This window comes from Haemaphysalis longicornis, unplaced genomic scaffold (assembly GCF_048455015.1).
Source record: "Haemaphysalis longicornis isolate Haplotype H1 unplaced genomic scaffold, Haemaphysalis longicornis Haplotype H1 scaffold_12, whole genome shotgun sequence".
NCBI lineage: Eukaryota > Metazoa > Arthropoda > Arachnida > Ixodida > Ixodidae > Haemaphysalis > Haemaphysalis longicornis.
In genome coordinates, this window is record NW_027526225.1 from 98,493,547 (window position 1) to 98,507,227 (window position 13,681).

A 13,681-nucleotide genomic window follows, 5' to 3' on the forward strand; every position below is an offset into this window, starting at 1 on the left:
CACTTCCTGTTGTTTGCTTTTAGCCAATCAGGGCTCGCCAAAGGGACACTTCTGAAAGGGACGCAAAAGGGACAAAACTCGAGAATACTGCCCCAGTGAAACTTTTTAGCGCACAACATCAAGGTTACACAGAATTTATTTGAAAATAAAGAAATGGGTAAATTTTATTTCTGTTGATTGTTGGCGGCTGTCATTCCTAGGGAAGACACCGTTACAGCCATTTTCTGCTGAGGATTTGCGATAAAGTTGGCATTGCCGCAGAAAATCAAAGCGCGTTTCTTAATTAAGAGAACGATGGCTACGACACGATCTTTCTCCCATTCAACCTGAGTCAAAGTCAGAGTTCAAAATCCGATCTGTTACGACCGTATCGAAACGGCGTAAAGACACCGGCTTCCTACACCGTGGACGCTGGCTTCATAACGTGAGGGACCAAGGTTCCATTTCGACCACGGCAAGCGTTTTGCTTGGGGCGCTTACTATCGCTTATTATCATCATCTCTTGTTATCATTATTCGCTTATTATCGCGTCTCTTATTATCGTCATCGTTTTGTAAAACTCATTGTGTAAAGTTGGCTTTCCAGCAGTGTGTTCAGGTGTTACGATCTACGGTGCAGGTAAGGCCTAGAGAGCTTCGCTTTACTATCGTAAGGCTGTGTCTCTCCGAGTTGCTAAGTGCGATGCGATGAGGACACAATTACTCCAACATCAACCCGGCAGAGCTGCGCTTTGTATTTCTTGCATATTACAAACGTGCTGCTGCGGTGTACGTATGACTCTCGAACACGCAAGCCAGCGTGCCCAACTCGGGTTCCCTCCGCCGTTCTTCCCGCGGCCTTCTGGGATCGTTCCGAACCAAAATGTGAATATTTCTTGTGACCAACACTAACAGCGTGTCACCTCCCTCTCCGGAACCTCCGCGAGCAGTGAAATTAGGGACCAAAACAATTGAGCCCCTTTTTCGAACTATCGTTGCGAAGTGGAAGGTAGCACGGGAGCCCGCACATATGGTATTTGCGCGATTCTAAAACACCCCCATTGTAACGCGCAGATAGGTTTACTTTACACCACGCCGGTTCTACCGCACATATCTGAAATACATGACACCAAGTATTAGGCAGAACATTATTGGACACACGGAACTGGGGCCGCCAAAACCACTTTTTACACTCGTTTATCCATCGCTCTCTGGTATTAAAGCTGGAGCTGGGAACATCGGAAGCGTTTGCTGTTGGAATGTGCAGATAAAGTAGATACACTAAAACTTATACGCGTGATGTTGAATTGCTTTGGATTGATTTGGATTCCGCGAGGAGTTAGCGCTTGAAGCCTTTTTGAAGCATGTTTCATTTTGAGCCCGATTGTAACGCGCACAGCAATTTGAAGGCTACATTTAGGGAAACAAGAGCTCGCATTAGATTCGTGCCAATACGGTAGTCTCCATGGCAGGATGACTGTGGTCGAACGGGTTGTTCCGCCACCCCTTCACGCAGGTCAAGGGCGTTATGTATCTACTTTACGCCGCTTTACCCCGCCCCATAGTTGAACAGTCGGTGCGCGTGTCTCAGGTAACGCGTAGTTTGATTAAATACTAGAACAAGGCGGTGTATTTGCAAATTATTAGAGTAGTATAACACAGATACATTAGCCTCTGCAGTGCGGTGACATGTCAGCACCCTGATACAAAAGGAATGCCATAAACGATCATGTGACAGACACACATAGTGAGACTGAGTCCAGCCTGCTGCCTAAGCCATAGAGTTTGCCAGGTTATGTCCGGAAAATGTCATGCATGGCAATTATTTTACTCATGAAAAATTGCGAATAATACATGAATACAAAATTGTTCAAAATTAAGAGGGCGCAAGTTACATTTGCGCAGGAGGATACCCATTCGGAGTAGAGAAAAGACGGGTTCACTACGAAAAGATAACGTCCAAGTAAGGACACTCGCATTCCTAGAATGAACGCGTTCTTGTTTTATATACTGGGGCCAAGAAAGACAAATCCTTAGCACTTCACCAAAGGCGTGCCTCATAGCGCAAGTGTTGGGCGCGTCAATGTGACAAACTAATAATGGTACAGGAAAAGTGCCCCCAGATGACACTTTTAAAGCGAATTGACAGAGCGCACGACCAAACGCTCGGAAACTTCCCTGGTTCATACCGTACAGAGTAAGGGGAAACCAGTAGGGCAGCTCAACAAAACGGCTCGTTGGGCGGGTTGCTTCATGATTACAGAAATAAGGTTGTGCGCAGTCGTAACGAGAACGTTGAGCTGACAGGATGCGAGCAGTGTGCCACATAAAATAGGGCTCGAGCGGGGAAACAATAGAAATTTCGGATGATTGGCCCCTGAAAAAGAAGACCTTTGAAAAGAACGATGCGATCCCCTGAGCTAACTCGGCTAAGCTCTACAATAGCAAAAATAACAGATTTATTAGCGTAACAATGAAGCAAAAAGACCGCAACAATTTCCCAGCAAAACAAGAATTAATCAAAACAGCACCTCAAGTTCCTGTATCCAGCATATTCACTTAAGTGACGGGCAGGCAAGTGGAAGTGTGCGGAGTATTTTCGCCTCAAAAGATTGATTGATTGATTGGTTGATTGGTTGATTGATTGATTGATTGATTGATTGATTGATTGATTGATTGATTGATTGATTGATTGATTTATCAACTGAGTGTTTGATCGACTGAGTGTTTGATCGACTGATTGACCGGTTCACTGATTGAGTGACTGACTGACAGGTTGGTTGATTGATTGATTCGCCTCCACCAGAAAAGCTGTAGCGTGCTAATGCTAATGAGGCGGCAGTAAAAAAAACTCTACAGGAATTCATAGAGTTGTCCACTAACGCGTAGCACTCTGATGCCGCTTGTCTAGAGTGAGTTCTTCACAGCTAAATATGGCTGACTGTAGGGTTTAACGCGCCGACGCAACGCCAGCGATGAGGCGCGCCGTAGTGGAGGGTTCCGGATTAATTTTGACCACCTAGAGATCTTTAACGTGCGCCGGAATCTCGTGCACACGGGCGTTTTTGGCTATAAGTAGCGAACGATCTTTTGAAGTACTATTTGGTTCTTTTCGCCAGTGATGTAAATTTATACCGTTATGGGCCTTTACTTCGCTAATTGTTTTTTTTTTGTACATGCCAGGTGTTTCAAACTTGGTCTATTTACGCTATTCTTTATTCGTACTTTAAACGCTCTTTTGCGGACTTCTTTCGGTTATTCTTCGGGTCTGGGGGAGATGTGTAAGTATTTTATTTTATTTTATTTCTATCTATCTTATTTCCAGTGTATTTTAATTTTAAATTTTGCATTCTATTATTTTATATTTAAATTCTGTCCGACCGGTTATCTACACTTACGCTATTATAAAGATTAATGGTTACTTCCGCGAAATCTGAATTTTTGTAGTAATGCAGGCAGTTACATGGTTAGTCATTGTAGCTATTTTTATTCCTATTTTGAACGTATTTTTTGCGGACTTTTTTCACTTATTCTTCGGTTTTGGGGTAGATGTGCAAGATGCATATTTTTCTAAATTTTGTCAGATCATCTTTGAACATTTTGACTACCTAGAGGCAATCTAGTATAGTCCCTCAGAAACTTTGTCTCTCTGTCTTTTTTTTTTTTTTTTTTCAAAATTCTGTCCGACGAATTACCTCCGTTTAAGCTATTTAGTTTTTCGTGGCCGCCCACTTACCGGTGTAGTGCTGGCCGGGTCCAGGGATAAGTATTACCAGCACCAGGAGGAGGACAAAAAGGATGAGGAGGAGGACAGCAAGATGGAGGAAAAGCGACAGGAGGACGACCGATCGGTCTTGGACGACGGTCCTTCGGGCCGGACTTTTATGGTTACAGAAAAAAGAAAGACGAGAAAGACGTCAGTTCGACTGCCTACAAGCCGCCGACAAATTAGCGTAATCGTCCCAATTACGCTCTTACGCGCTACAGATGCAGCGCTCCTGCGTTACTTCGCGATAGATCAATACGAAGAAGTCTGAAAAATTGCAGACAGCAACAAGCAGTGCGCATGCGCTGTCCGCACTACGTTGTGAAATAATTCAGGAAACCAAGCAAGTTGCGGCCCCTACATCAGCATCCCTTTGCCGGTGCTATTGATGCGTAGAAAGCAGAAAACTGGACGGCGGGATAAGATGGCGGCTCCGTGAGAACAGTTCTGGGCCTTTGTTGTTTACCTCTTCCAACCCAATCATTCACCTGATGATGATGATGATTTCTATTGGTTTCCCCTTTGTATCGGGGTGATGACATGTTATCTTACCAAAAAGGACTAATATACGTATGTTTTACACTCTTGGTTTAATACTAGCGCTGCTCCTGTACCCCAAACCCAACAACGAAGACGATAGCGTCAGTAGTGTCTTTTTGGCGTTCTGATTCGATTGTCCTGCACTATCAGCGGTAGTCAGACACAAACGCGCTTTCGTTACAATGTCTAGAACGCTCAGCGCTACAGCTATGGCTACAGTGCCGACCGACTCAAATTTCTAACACTCGGCTGCCTAGAGCCACGGCGTCTGCTGCTGTGGTGTAGTAGAGGTTCCGCCTCAGCCTCCTGTTCTCACAGGTGGTGGTTGCAGTCCGGCTGTTTACAGTCGTAGTTTTTGTAGCGTGAGCTACACTGGTCGAGACAGCAGTTTCGCGTGGCTCCTGGAGAGCCGTGGTGCGCACGCGCGAGGAGCAGTGCCGTCTCCCGGCGCACAGCCAGCGCGTCGGAGCTACCGCCGCCGCGATTAGATTGGATTGCATTGTATTGGAGTGGATTGGACCGAAAATTGTTTTAGCGGCAGTAAGCAAGATTATCAAGCTACTCCTAGACAACCAGGAAACCTAAGAATAACCAGCTGAACTTTAGCTCACGCTATACGTATATCCTGCCATAGTCGAGCAAAGCCACTGCTATTTTTTTACATTTTGAAGGCTTAAGTTAGTGTTCGGTGCTTTAAATGATTGTTTCTGATCGTTATGTTGTATTAGGTTTGTTTACGTTACGTTTCGCTAAAGGGGGACGAAGTAGCGCCAGATGCAGCCTTCTCTCATCCAAAAGCGCAAATGGACTTCGCTTTAGCCGTGTGCTTATTGGCGGTGAGATCTTTGAGTGGCGCCCCCTGGCTGTGACGTCGGCTTAGGGATTCGCGCCGCTGTCGTCTGCTACACTCCGCTTGTGAGGGGCAATGTGCCTGGGCTAGAAATCGCCCGCTTCGTTGCTGTAGTGCGTTAAAAAGCGTATTTCTAGCGACTCAGTTATTTTGACAGCGTCTGACGCACCTGAATAATTTGAAGCTGTATCCCCCGCAAGTTTGCAACACACGAAGAGATAGAGAACAACTTCCTTCAGAGTATCGGTCAGAAGATCGTGTGTAACTCGTCCTTTCTTGCTTATTCGCGAGGATCAGCGATCACAGCTTCTCGATAAGTATTCAAAATGCGTAGGCTTCCCTGCAGTATTTTTGAGATGCTCCGATGAAGACTCAACAGTCTAATACTACGTACCAAGCAGCGGCCTCTACACGCTCATCGCACAGCAGGAAATAAAGCGGCTTTCTTCTGTTTCTTTCGTTGTTGTCTTGTATGAGATTGATGTTTCTTGCTTTTTTTTTCTGCCCAACGCATTAATTTTTCTGCGCCGTCACCAACTTCTTATTAGGAGGTTTCGGGATGTTTAGGAGCCTCACAAAGGTCGTGTGGATATTTCCTTCATTTTGTATGGCATACATTCCCTCCTTCACAAATTGGCTTTCATTACGGCTGCGTGAAGAAGGTGCATATCCGCAGCGTGCTTTGTTTATTCACATGCAAATACAATGAGAAGGTTTGTGCTACGCCACCACGATCGCGCCCTAAACAACGTGGTCCACAGTACTGGAAGGCGGCTTTTGTGCTCCGAATTTCTATCGTAATTATATCGTTATCATAACGAACTGACTCTCAACTCGAACAATGATGACATGATTACGGTGTTGAAGGCATGATATACTCGCTAACTAACGTAATAAATAGTATACCTGCATATATTACAAGACTCGAAACCGAAGAAGAATTCCAAGTAGCTCTTTATTGCTTTTCAACCCTTCCAGGCGCGAAGAACCAATCCTATTCTACTCGGGATGGCGTTCTATGATTTCAAGAAAATTACTTTTACTCTCTTGCCCTGGACTGAGGACCCGGCCCACTAACCAGATCGATTTAATTGTTAAACAAAGTTTTCCCCTCCTCCCCTTACTCCTCCTCCGCCTCTTGAGTGCAGTTTTCCTATAACGCATATCCGAATATCGGGAAGATATGGCTGTGCAAAATGTTCCGAAATATATCTCCAGGTCTTAACAAACATATATGTGTTACTATAAATTTAACGAAGACGTGACTCGTTTTGCTCAATAAACCTCCATACTGGTTAGATGCCTGGTATAGAATCAGCACGCGCGTATATACCCACTGGGTTATTTGGAACTCAACCTACAGTTTTTGCAGTCTATAGTGCATGTCGGCAAACTTTCATGCCTTGACAACGTAAAGTGATGTGACAAAACGCGTTCGAGCGTTCGGCAAGGTTGCAAAAAACTGTTTTACCTTACATGATTACCGGGAATCGTGATGCCTTCTGCCAAAGCCGACAGCCCTGAAGGCCTAGAATTTGTTTTGGTCTACTTTGTCGGTTATTAGCAGCTGACTGTTCCTTTTGTTCGAATGCTTACATGAGAAGCTGACGCCTAGCTCCGACTCTTCGCGCTCCGCACAGGACCGGCTTCGCAAGGAATGGGGTGGCGCCAGCAATGTTTCTCCCGTAGCGGTATCCAAAACTATACTTTAATTGACACCATGAGCTAGGGTATGCGATTTTAAGCCTATTATTATGATAAAAAGTTACCCACACGCCAATTCTGGTGCGGACAAGCATCAGACGTTGACCGAGCGCAAAGAAACAGCAGGGAGAGCGATCCTGAGTGAAGCAGACGACAAATGCGAGAATCCCTAAGCTGACGTCACGGAGGCGCGCTTCGCAGCGCCGCCTGTGTTCGCGCTCACCGCCAATAGGGCCGTCGGGTGGCGCTTTAGACACAGCCTTTTCGTTAACGGAGTGGCGGGTGTTATGTAAGGGACGTTCGAGTGTGGTGCAAGCAGGATGCAGCAGAAGCTTCAACGACAAACAAAAGGTGAAACTGCAGCCGCCCACTTACGGGTAATGGCATCCTCCGGCCCATGGGAATTTGGAAAGCCATGTAGAGTAACACCATCACAACACCTACCAGGACCGCCATGAAAAAGAAGACTGCCCCGATCATCAGGAACCGTTCGTCAGATAGGGCCATCCTGTGGTTACAAAAAAAGAAAGACGAGAAAGACGTCAGTTCCACTGCCTACAAGCCGTCGACAAATTAGCGTAATCGTCCCAATTACGCTCTTACGCGCTACAGATGCACCGCTCCTGCGTTACTTCGCGGTAGATCAATACGAAGAAGTCTCAAAAATTGCAGACAGCAACAAGCAATGCGCATGCGCTGTCCGCACTACGTTGTGAAATAATTCAGGAAACCAAGCAAGTTGCGGCCCCTACATCAGCATCCCTTTGCCGGTGCTATTGATGCGTAGAAAGCAGAAAACTGGACGGCGGGATAAGATGTCGGCTCCGTGAGAACAGTTCTGGGCCTTTGTTGTTTACCTCTTCCAACCCAATCATTCACCTGCATGATGATGATGATGATGATTTCTATTGGTTTCCCCTTTGTATCGGGGTGATGACATCAGGAAACCAAGCAAGTTGCGGCCCCTACATCAGCATCCCTTTGCCGGTGCTATTGATGCGTAGAAAGCTGAAAACTGGACGGCGGGATAAGATGTCGGCTCCGTGAGAACAGTTCTGGGCCTTTGTTGTTTACCTCTTCCAACCCAATCATTCACCTGCATGATGATGATGATGATGATTTCTATTGGTTTCCCCTTTGTATCGGGGTGATGACATCAGGAAACCAAGCAAGTTGCGGCCCCTACATCAGCATCCCTTTGCCGGTGCTATTGATGCGTAGAAAGCTGAAAACTGGACGGCGGGATAAGATGTCGGCTCCGTGAGAACAGTTCTGGGCCTTTGTTGTTTACCTCTTCCAACCCAATCATTCCCCTGCATGATGATGATGATTTCTATTGGTTTCCCCTTTGTATCGGGGTGATGACATCAGGAAACCAAGCAAGTTGCGGCCCCTACATCAGCATCCCTTTGCCGGTGCTATTGATGCGTAGAAAGCTGAAAACTGGACGGCGGGATAAGATGTCGGCTCCGTGAGAACAGTTCTGGGCCTTTGTTGTTTACCTCTTCCAACCCAATCATTCCCCTGCATGATGATGATGATTTCTATTGGTTTCCCCTTTGTATCGGGGTGATGACATCAGGAAACCAAACAAGTTGCGGCCCCTACATCAGCATCCCTTTGCCGGTGCTATTGATGCGTAGAAAGCTGAAAACTGGACGGCGGGATAAGATGTCGGCTCCGTGAGAACAGTTCTGGGCCTTTGTTGTTTACCTCTTCCAACCCAATCATTCCCCTGCATGATGATGATGATTTCTATTGGTTTCCCCTTTGTATCGGGGTGATGACATCAGGAAACCAAGCAAGTTGCGGCCCCTACATCAGCATCCCTTTGCCGGTGCTATTGATGCGTAGAAAGCTGAAAACTGGACGGCGGGATAAGATGTCGGCTCCGTGAGAACAGTTCTGGGCCTTTGTTGTTTACCTCTTCCAACCCAATCATTCCCCTGCATGATGATGATGATTTCTATTGGTTTCCCCTTTGTATCGGGGTGATGACATCAGGAAACCAAGCAAGTTGCGGCCCCTACATCAGCATCCCTTTGCCGGTGCTATTGATGCGTAGAAAGCAGAAAACTGGACGGTGGGATAAGATGTCGGCTCCGTGAGAACAGTTCTGGGCCTTTGTTGTTTACCTCTTCCAACCCAATCATTCCCCTGCATGATGATGATGATTTCTATTGGTTTCCCCTTTGTATCGGGGTGATGACATGTCATCTTACAAAAAAGGACTAATATACCTATGTTTTACACTCTTGGTTTAATACTAGCGCTGCTTCTGTACCCCAAACCCAACAACGAAGACGATAGCGTCAGTAGTGTCTTTTTGGCGTTCTGATTCGATTGTCCTGCACTATCAGCGGTAGTCAGACACAAACGCGCTTTCTTTACAATGTCTAGAACGCTCAGCGCTACAGCTATGGCTACAGTGCCGACCGACTCAAATTTCTAACACTCGGCTGCCTAGAGCCACGGCGTCTGCTGCTGTGGTGTTGTAGAGGTTCCGTCTCAGATTCCTGTTCTCACAGGTGATGGTTGCAGTCCGGCTGTTTACAGTCGTAGTTTTTGTAGCGTGAGCTACACTGGTCGAGACTGCGCAGTTTCGCGTGGCTCCTGGAGAGCCGTGCTGCGCATGCGCGAGGAGCAGTGCCGTCTCCCGGCGCACATCCAGCGCGCCGGAGCCACCGCCGCCGCGATTAGATTGGATTGCATTGGATTGGAGTGGATTGGACCGAAAATTGTTTTAGCGGCAGTAAGCAAGATTATCAAGCTACTCCTAGACAACCAGGAAACCTAAGAATAACCAGCTGAACCTTAGCTCACGCTATACGTATATCCTGCCATAGTCGAGCAAAGCCACTGCTATTTTTTTACATTTTGAAGGCTTAGGTTAGTGTTCGGTGCTTTAAATGATTGTTTCTGATCGTTATGTTGTATTGGGTTTGTTTACGTTACGTTTCGCTAAAGGGGGACGAAGTAGCGCCAGATGCAGCCTTCTTTCACCCAAAAGAGCAAATGGACTTCGCTTTAGCCATGTACTTATAGGGCCGTCGGGTAGCGCTTTAGACACAGCCTTTTCGTTAACGGAGTGGCGGGTGTTATGTAAAGGCCCAACCACATGCACGCGTAAAATCGACGTACTCGCGCAACGACGTACGCCTGCGGCGGCATACGCCGCTGCCTTTACGCCGGCCGACGACGTCGGAGAGGGCGAGTAACCACATATCGCCGCAACGCGCGCGTAAACCAATGCGCCGCGCAGTGTGGCTCGACTACTTCGGACTCAGCTTTGTGGCGACCAGTTCAACTACATTTTAACTCAAATAACGCAAATAATGCCTATTCTCACAAATATACGTATATTTAATACAGAAGCAACTAAACAGTTCTTGGGACATTAAAAAACGTTAAGGATTAGTATGTATACTTGGCAGGCACAAAACCAACGAATCCCTTTACGCGAAGCAACGAAGCAACGAGCAACTATGGGAGCAAGGCAGTTTTACGCTACATTTGGCGTAAAACTGCCTTGCTCCCATATATAGTTGCTCGTTGCTTCGCGTGTTTGGTCCGGTTGTTTGGTCACAGTATTTTACAAATTACTTCGTTTTATCGCATAATAAATAGTGAAGTTAGCTTATTTATCAATTCACTGTCTTGTTATGCGACCTGACTGCCGATAACATCACCGCCAGAGGTGCACGTCAACACCGTACGCCCGAAAGTTTGCGTCGATATCTGGCGCGCTCTGACTTGGGCGTAACAAGCGCGAACCAATGCATTCGGCGTACGCCGGAATACCCCGGTTCCTTACGCGCTTACGCCGGTTTACGTCGTTGCGCGAGTACGCCGGTTTTACGCGTGCATGTGGTTGGGCCTTAAGGGACGTTCGAGTGTGGTGCAAGCAGGATGCAGCAGAAGCTTCAACGACAAACAAAAGTTGAAACTGCAGCCGCCCACTTACGGGTAATGGCATCCTCCGGCCCATGGGAATTTGGAAAGCCATGTAGAGTAACACCATCACAACACCTACCAGGGCCGCCATGAAAAAGAAGACTGCCACGATCATCACGAACCGTTCGTCAGATAGGGCCATCCTGTGGTTACAGAAAAAAGACAGACGAGAAAGACGTCAGTTCGACTGCCTATAAGCCGCCGACAAATTAGCGTAATCGTCCCAATTACGCTCTTACGCGCTACAGATGCAGCGCTCCTGAGTTACTTCGCGATAGATCAATACGAAGAAGTCTGAAAAATTGCAGACAGCAACAAGCAATGCGCATGCGCTGTCCGCACTACGTTGTGAAATAATTAATTCAGGAAACCAAGCAAGTTGCTACCCCTACATCAGCATCCCTTTGCCGGTGCTATTGATGCGTAGAAAGCAGAAAACTGGACGGCGGGATAAGATGTCGGCTCCGTGGCCTTTGTTGTTTACCTCTTCCAACCCAATCATTCACCTGATGATGATGATGATTTCTATTGGTTTCCCCTTTGTATCGGGGTGATGACATGTCATCTTACCAAAAAGGACTAATATACCTATGTTTTACACTCTTGGTTTAATACTAGCCCTGCTCCTGTACCCCAAACCCAACAACAAAGACGATAGCGTCAGTAGTGTCTTTTTGGCGTTCAGATTCGATTGTCCTGCACTATCAGCGGTAGTCAGACACAAACGCGCGTTCGTTACAATGTCTAGAACGCTCAGCGCTACAGCTATGGCTACAGTGCCGACCGACTCAAATTTCTATGACTCGGCTGCCTAGAGCCACGGCGTCTGCTGCTGTGGTGGTGTAGAGGTTCCGCCTCAGCCTCCTGTTCTCACAGGTGGTGGTTGCAGTCCGGCTGTTTACAGTCGTAGTTTTTGTAGCGTGAGCTACACTGGTCGAGACTGCGCAGTTTCGCGTGGCTCCTGGAGAGCCGTGCTGCGCATGCGCGAGGAGCAGTGCCGTCTCCCGGCGCACATCCACCGCGCCGGAGCCACCGCCGCCGCAATTAGATTGGATTGCATTGGATTGGATTGGAGTGGATTGGACCGGAAATTGTTTTAGCGGCAGTAAGCAAGATAATCAAGCTAATCCTAGACAACCAGGAAACCTAAGAATAACCAGCCGAACTTTAGCTCACGCTATACGTATATCCTGCCATAGTCGAGCTAAGCCACTGCTAATTTTTTCTACCTTCATTGCTCCGACAAATTGCCGAATGCCAAGCAGCGTTCACAGTAGAAGTTTCACTGTTGCAAACTTTTTAAAAATTTGTCACAGCAATGAGAATAGAGCTTTTTTTCACACAAGTGGCGCCGAATCTGAGAATTCGCAGGCGAAATTCGCGCCATGTAGAACCGACTTAATGCGTTCAATGCGCGGGACTAAGAATACACGTCCTCAGCACATGGCTAACCGGCAACCAGCAATCGTTTACCTCGCAGACGGCCCGTATTTTCAACAACAAAAGCGCCACATGCCTAAAAAGGCAACTTTGCGTGCTTCAAAAGAAATGGATCGAGAGAGAGTGATTCCCCCTCCCTGATAACATCTCCGTCAGTTGATTGCTGCGTGCATGGGTGGCTTTGCAGATGACAGAATTTGCGCTCGGCCGGTCACGCCACATGCAATATGCAGGCCGTTGCCTTGAGCATGCTCTCCGACGGAGCAGGCGCCTTGTATGGACCCATCTTGTCTTTCTTGGGGGCTTCGACAGGGCCCTCAGACTTCTCAGCCTTTGACTTCGAGGACTCGACCGAATCCTTGTCGAGCGAGGGTGACGCCGTGCCAGAACTCTGTTATGGCCTTGCGTCGACGAGCCCCGGTTCAAAAGCCCAACTACTCTGCAAAGCCCGAGGCAAGCACCAAAGAAAGCCAAGCAGTGTGGTTAACAAAGTAGGCCTAGCAACTGAAGGGAACGAAAAAAACGACTTCACGAGTGAGGGCAGGCATAGGGACATTGGTCACAAGGGTCACGTGACCAAATTCCCACCCTAAACATAAGAACCGTTTATTGTGACGGCAGCCGGCAAAGTAATAGCAGTGTCAAACGTGCCTATTTAGGTGCACTTACGCCAAGTGCACTCGGGCTCCCCGAATTACACTTTGGCTGCGCGCTGCTAAACGGCGAAACAAAGTGTCCTTGGCCATGATGTCAGTGACGATAAAAGGCGTAAATATTCCACAAAATGACTTGAAATTCCCTTTATTTAAGACGTGAGCAATAATGTAAGCATTACGTTGTGTTTGCATTGTTCAAAATTACAATCGGCGCCTCGCACAAGTCCACACACAAAAAAAATTACGCCCACCTCCCCTCACGGGAACCCTGGTGTGATGCGACGCTGAGGTGGGTTCAAACGCAAGCGGAGAGCAACCGTCGACTGAAAGGCCGCCGGAGAGCGGCACACCGGTTATATGCGCAGCGCGCCCGAAGGAGAGGAGACCGCGGAGAGAGAGAGAGTACTGCACATGCGCAGCACCACGCGCAGCGCCGCCCACCGGCGGAGTGAGAGCGCGCTGGGCCGCACACCCGCAGATGTTGAGAGAGAGTGTTCGCTCTCACCTGGGCACGCGCCGGCGCCAGTGCGTCTGCCGCGGCTATGACTTAACACAATCCAACACAATCCACTTTAATCCAATCCAATCCAATCGAATCCAATCCAATGCCCCTCGAGAGAGTGCGGACGCCAACGACGACGGACGCACGCACGCAGGAAGGAAGGAAAGGGCCGCCGACAAGAGATGCTCTCAGCGTCGCATCTAAAAAAACGGAGTCGAGACAACAACCGAACACCGGCGCTGATAGCATCACTGTTATTCACTGCGGAGGGAATCGCAGGATAATTATAAT

The 13,681-nt window shown here is 47.7% G+C and overlaps 1 protein-coding gene and 1 long non-coding RNA gene across 2 annotated transcripts in view; both read right to left on the reverse strand.

Annotated features, from left to right (window-relative positions):
* LOC144163053 (uncharacterized) overlaps positions 1-13,681 on the reverse strand; it is a 487,499-nt gene that overhangs the window by 379,721 nt on the left and 94,097 nt on the right. The window lies entirely within an intron of this gene.
* Positions 1-13,681, reverse strand: part of LOC144163052 (uncharacterized) — an 84,661-nt gene that overhangs the window by 24,470 nt on the left and 46,510 nt on the right. Inside the window, exons 3-4 of the mRNA XM_077693845.1 lie at positions 10,803-10,935; positions 7,214-7,346 (exon numbers count right to left, since the gene is read on the reverse strand). Of these exons, the coding sequence (XP_077549971.1) occupies positions 7,214-7,345 (132 nt within the window). The 5' untranslated portion in view covers position 7,346; positions 10,803-10,935. The remainder of the gene's footprint in view (positions 1-7,213; positions 7,347-10,802; positions 10,936-13,681) is intronic.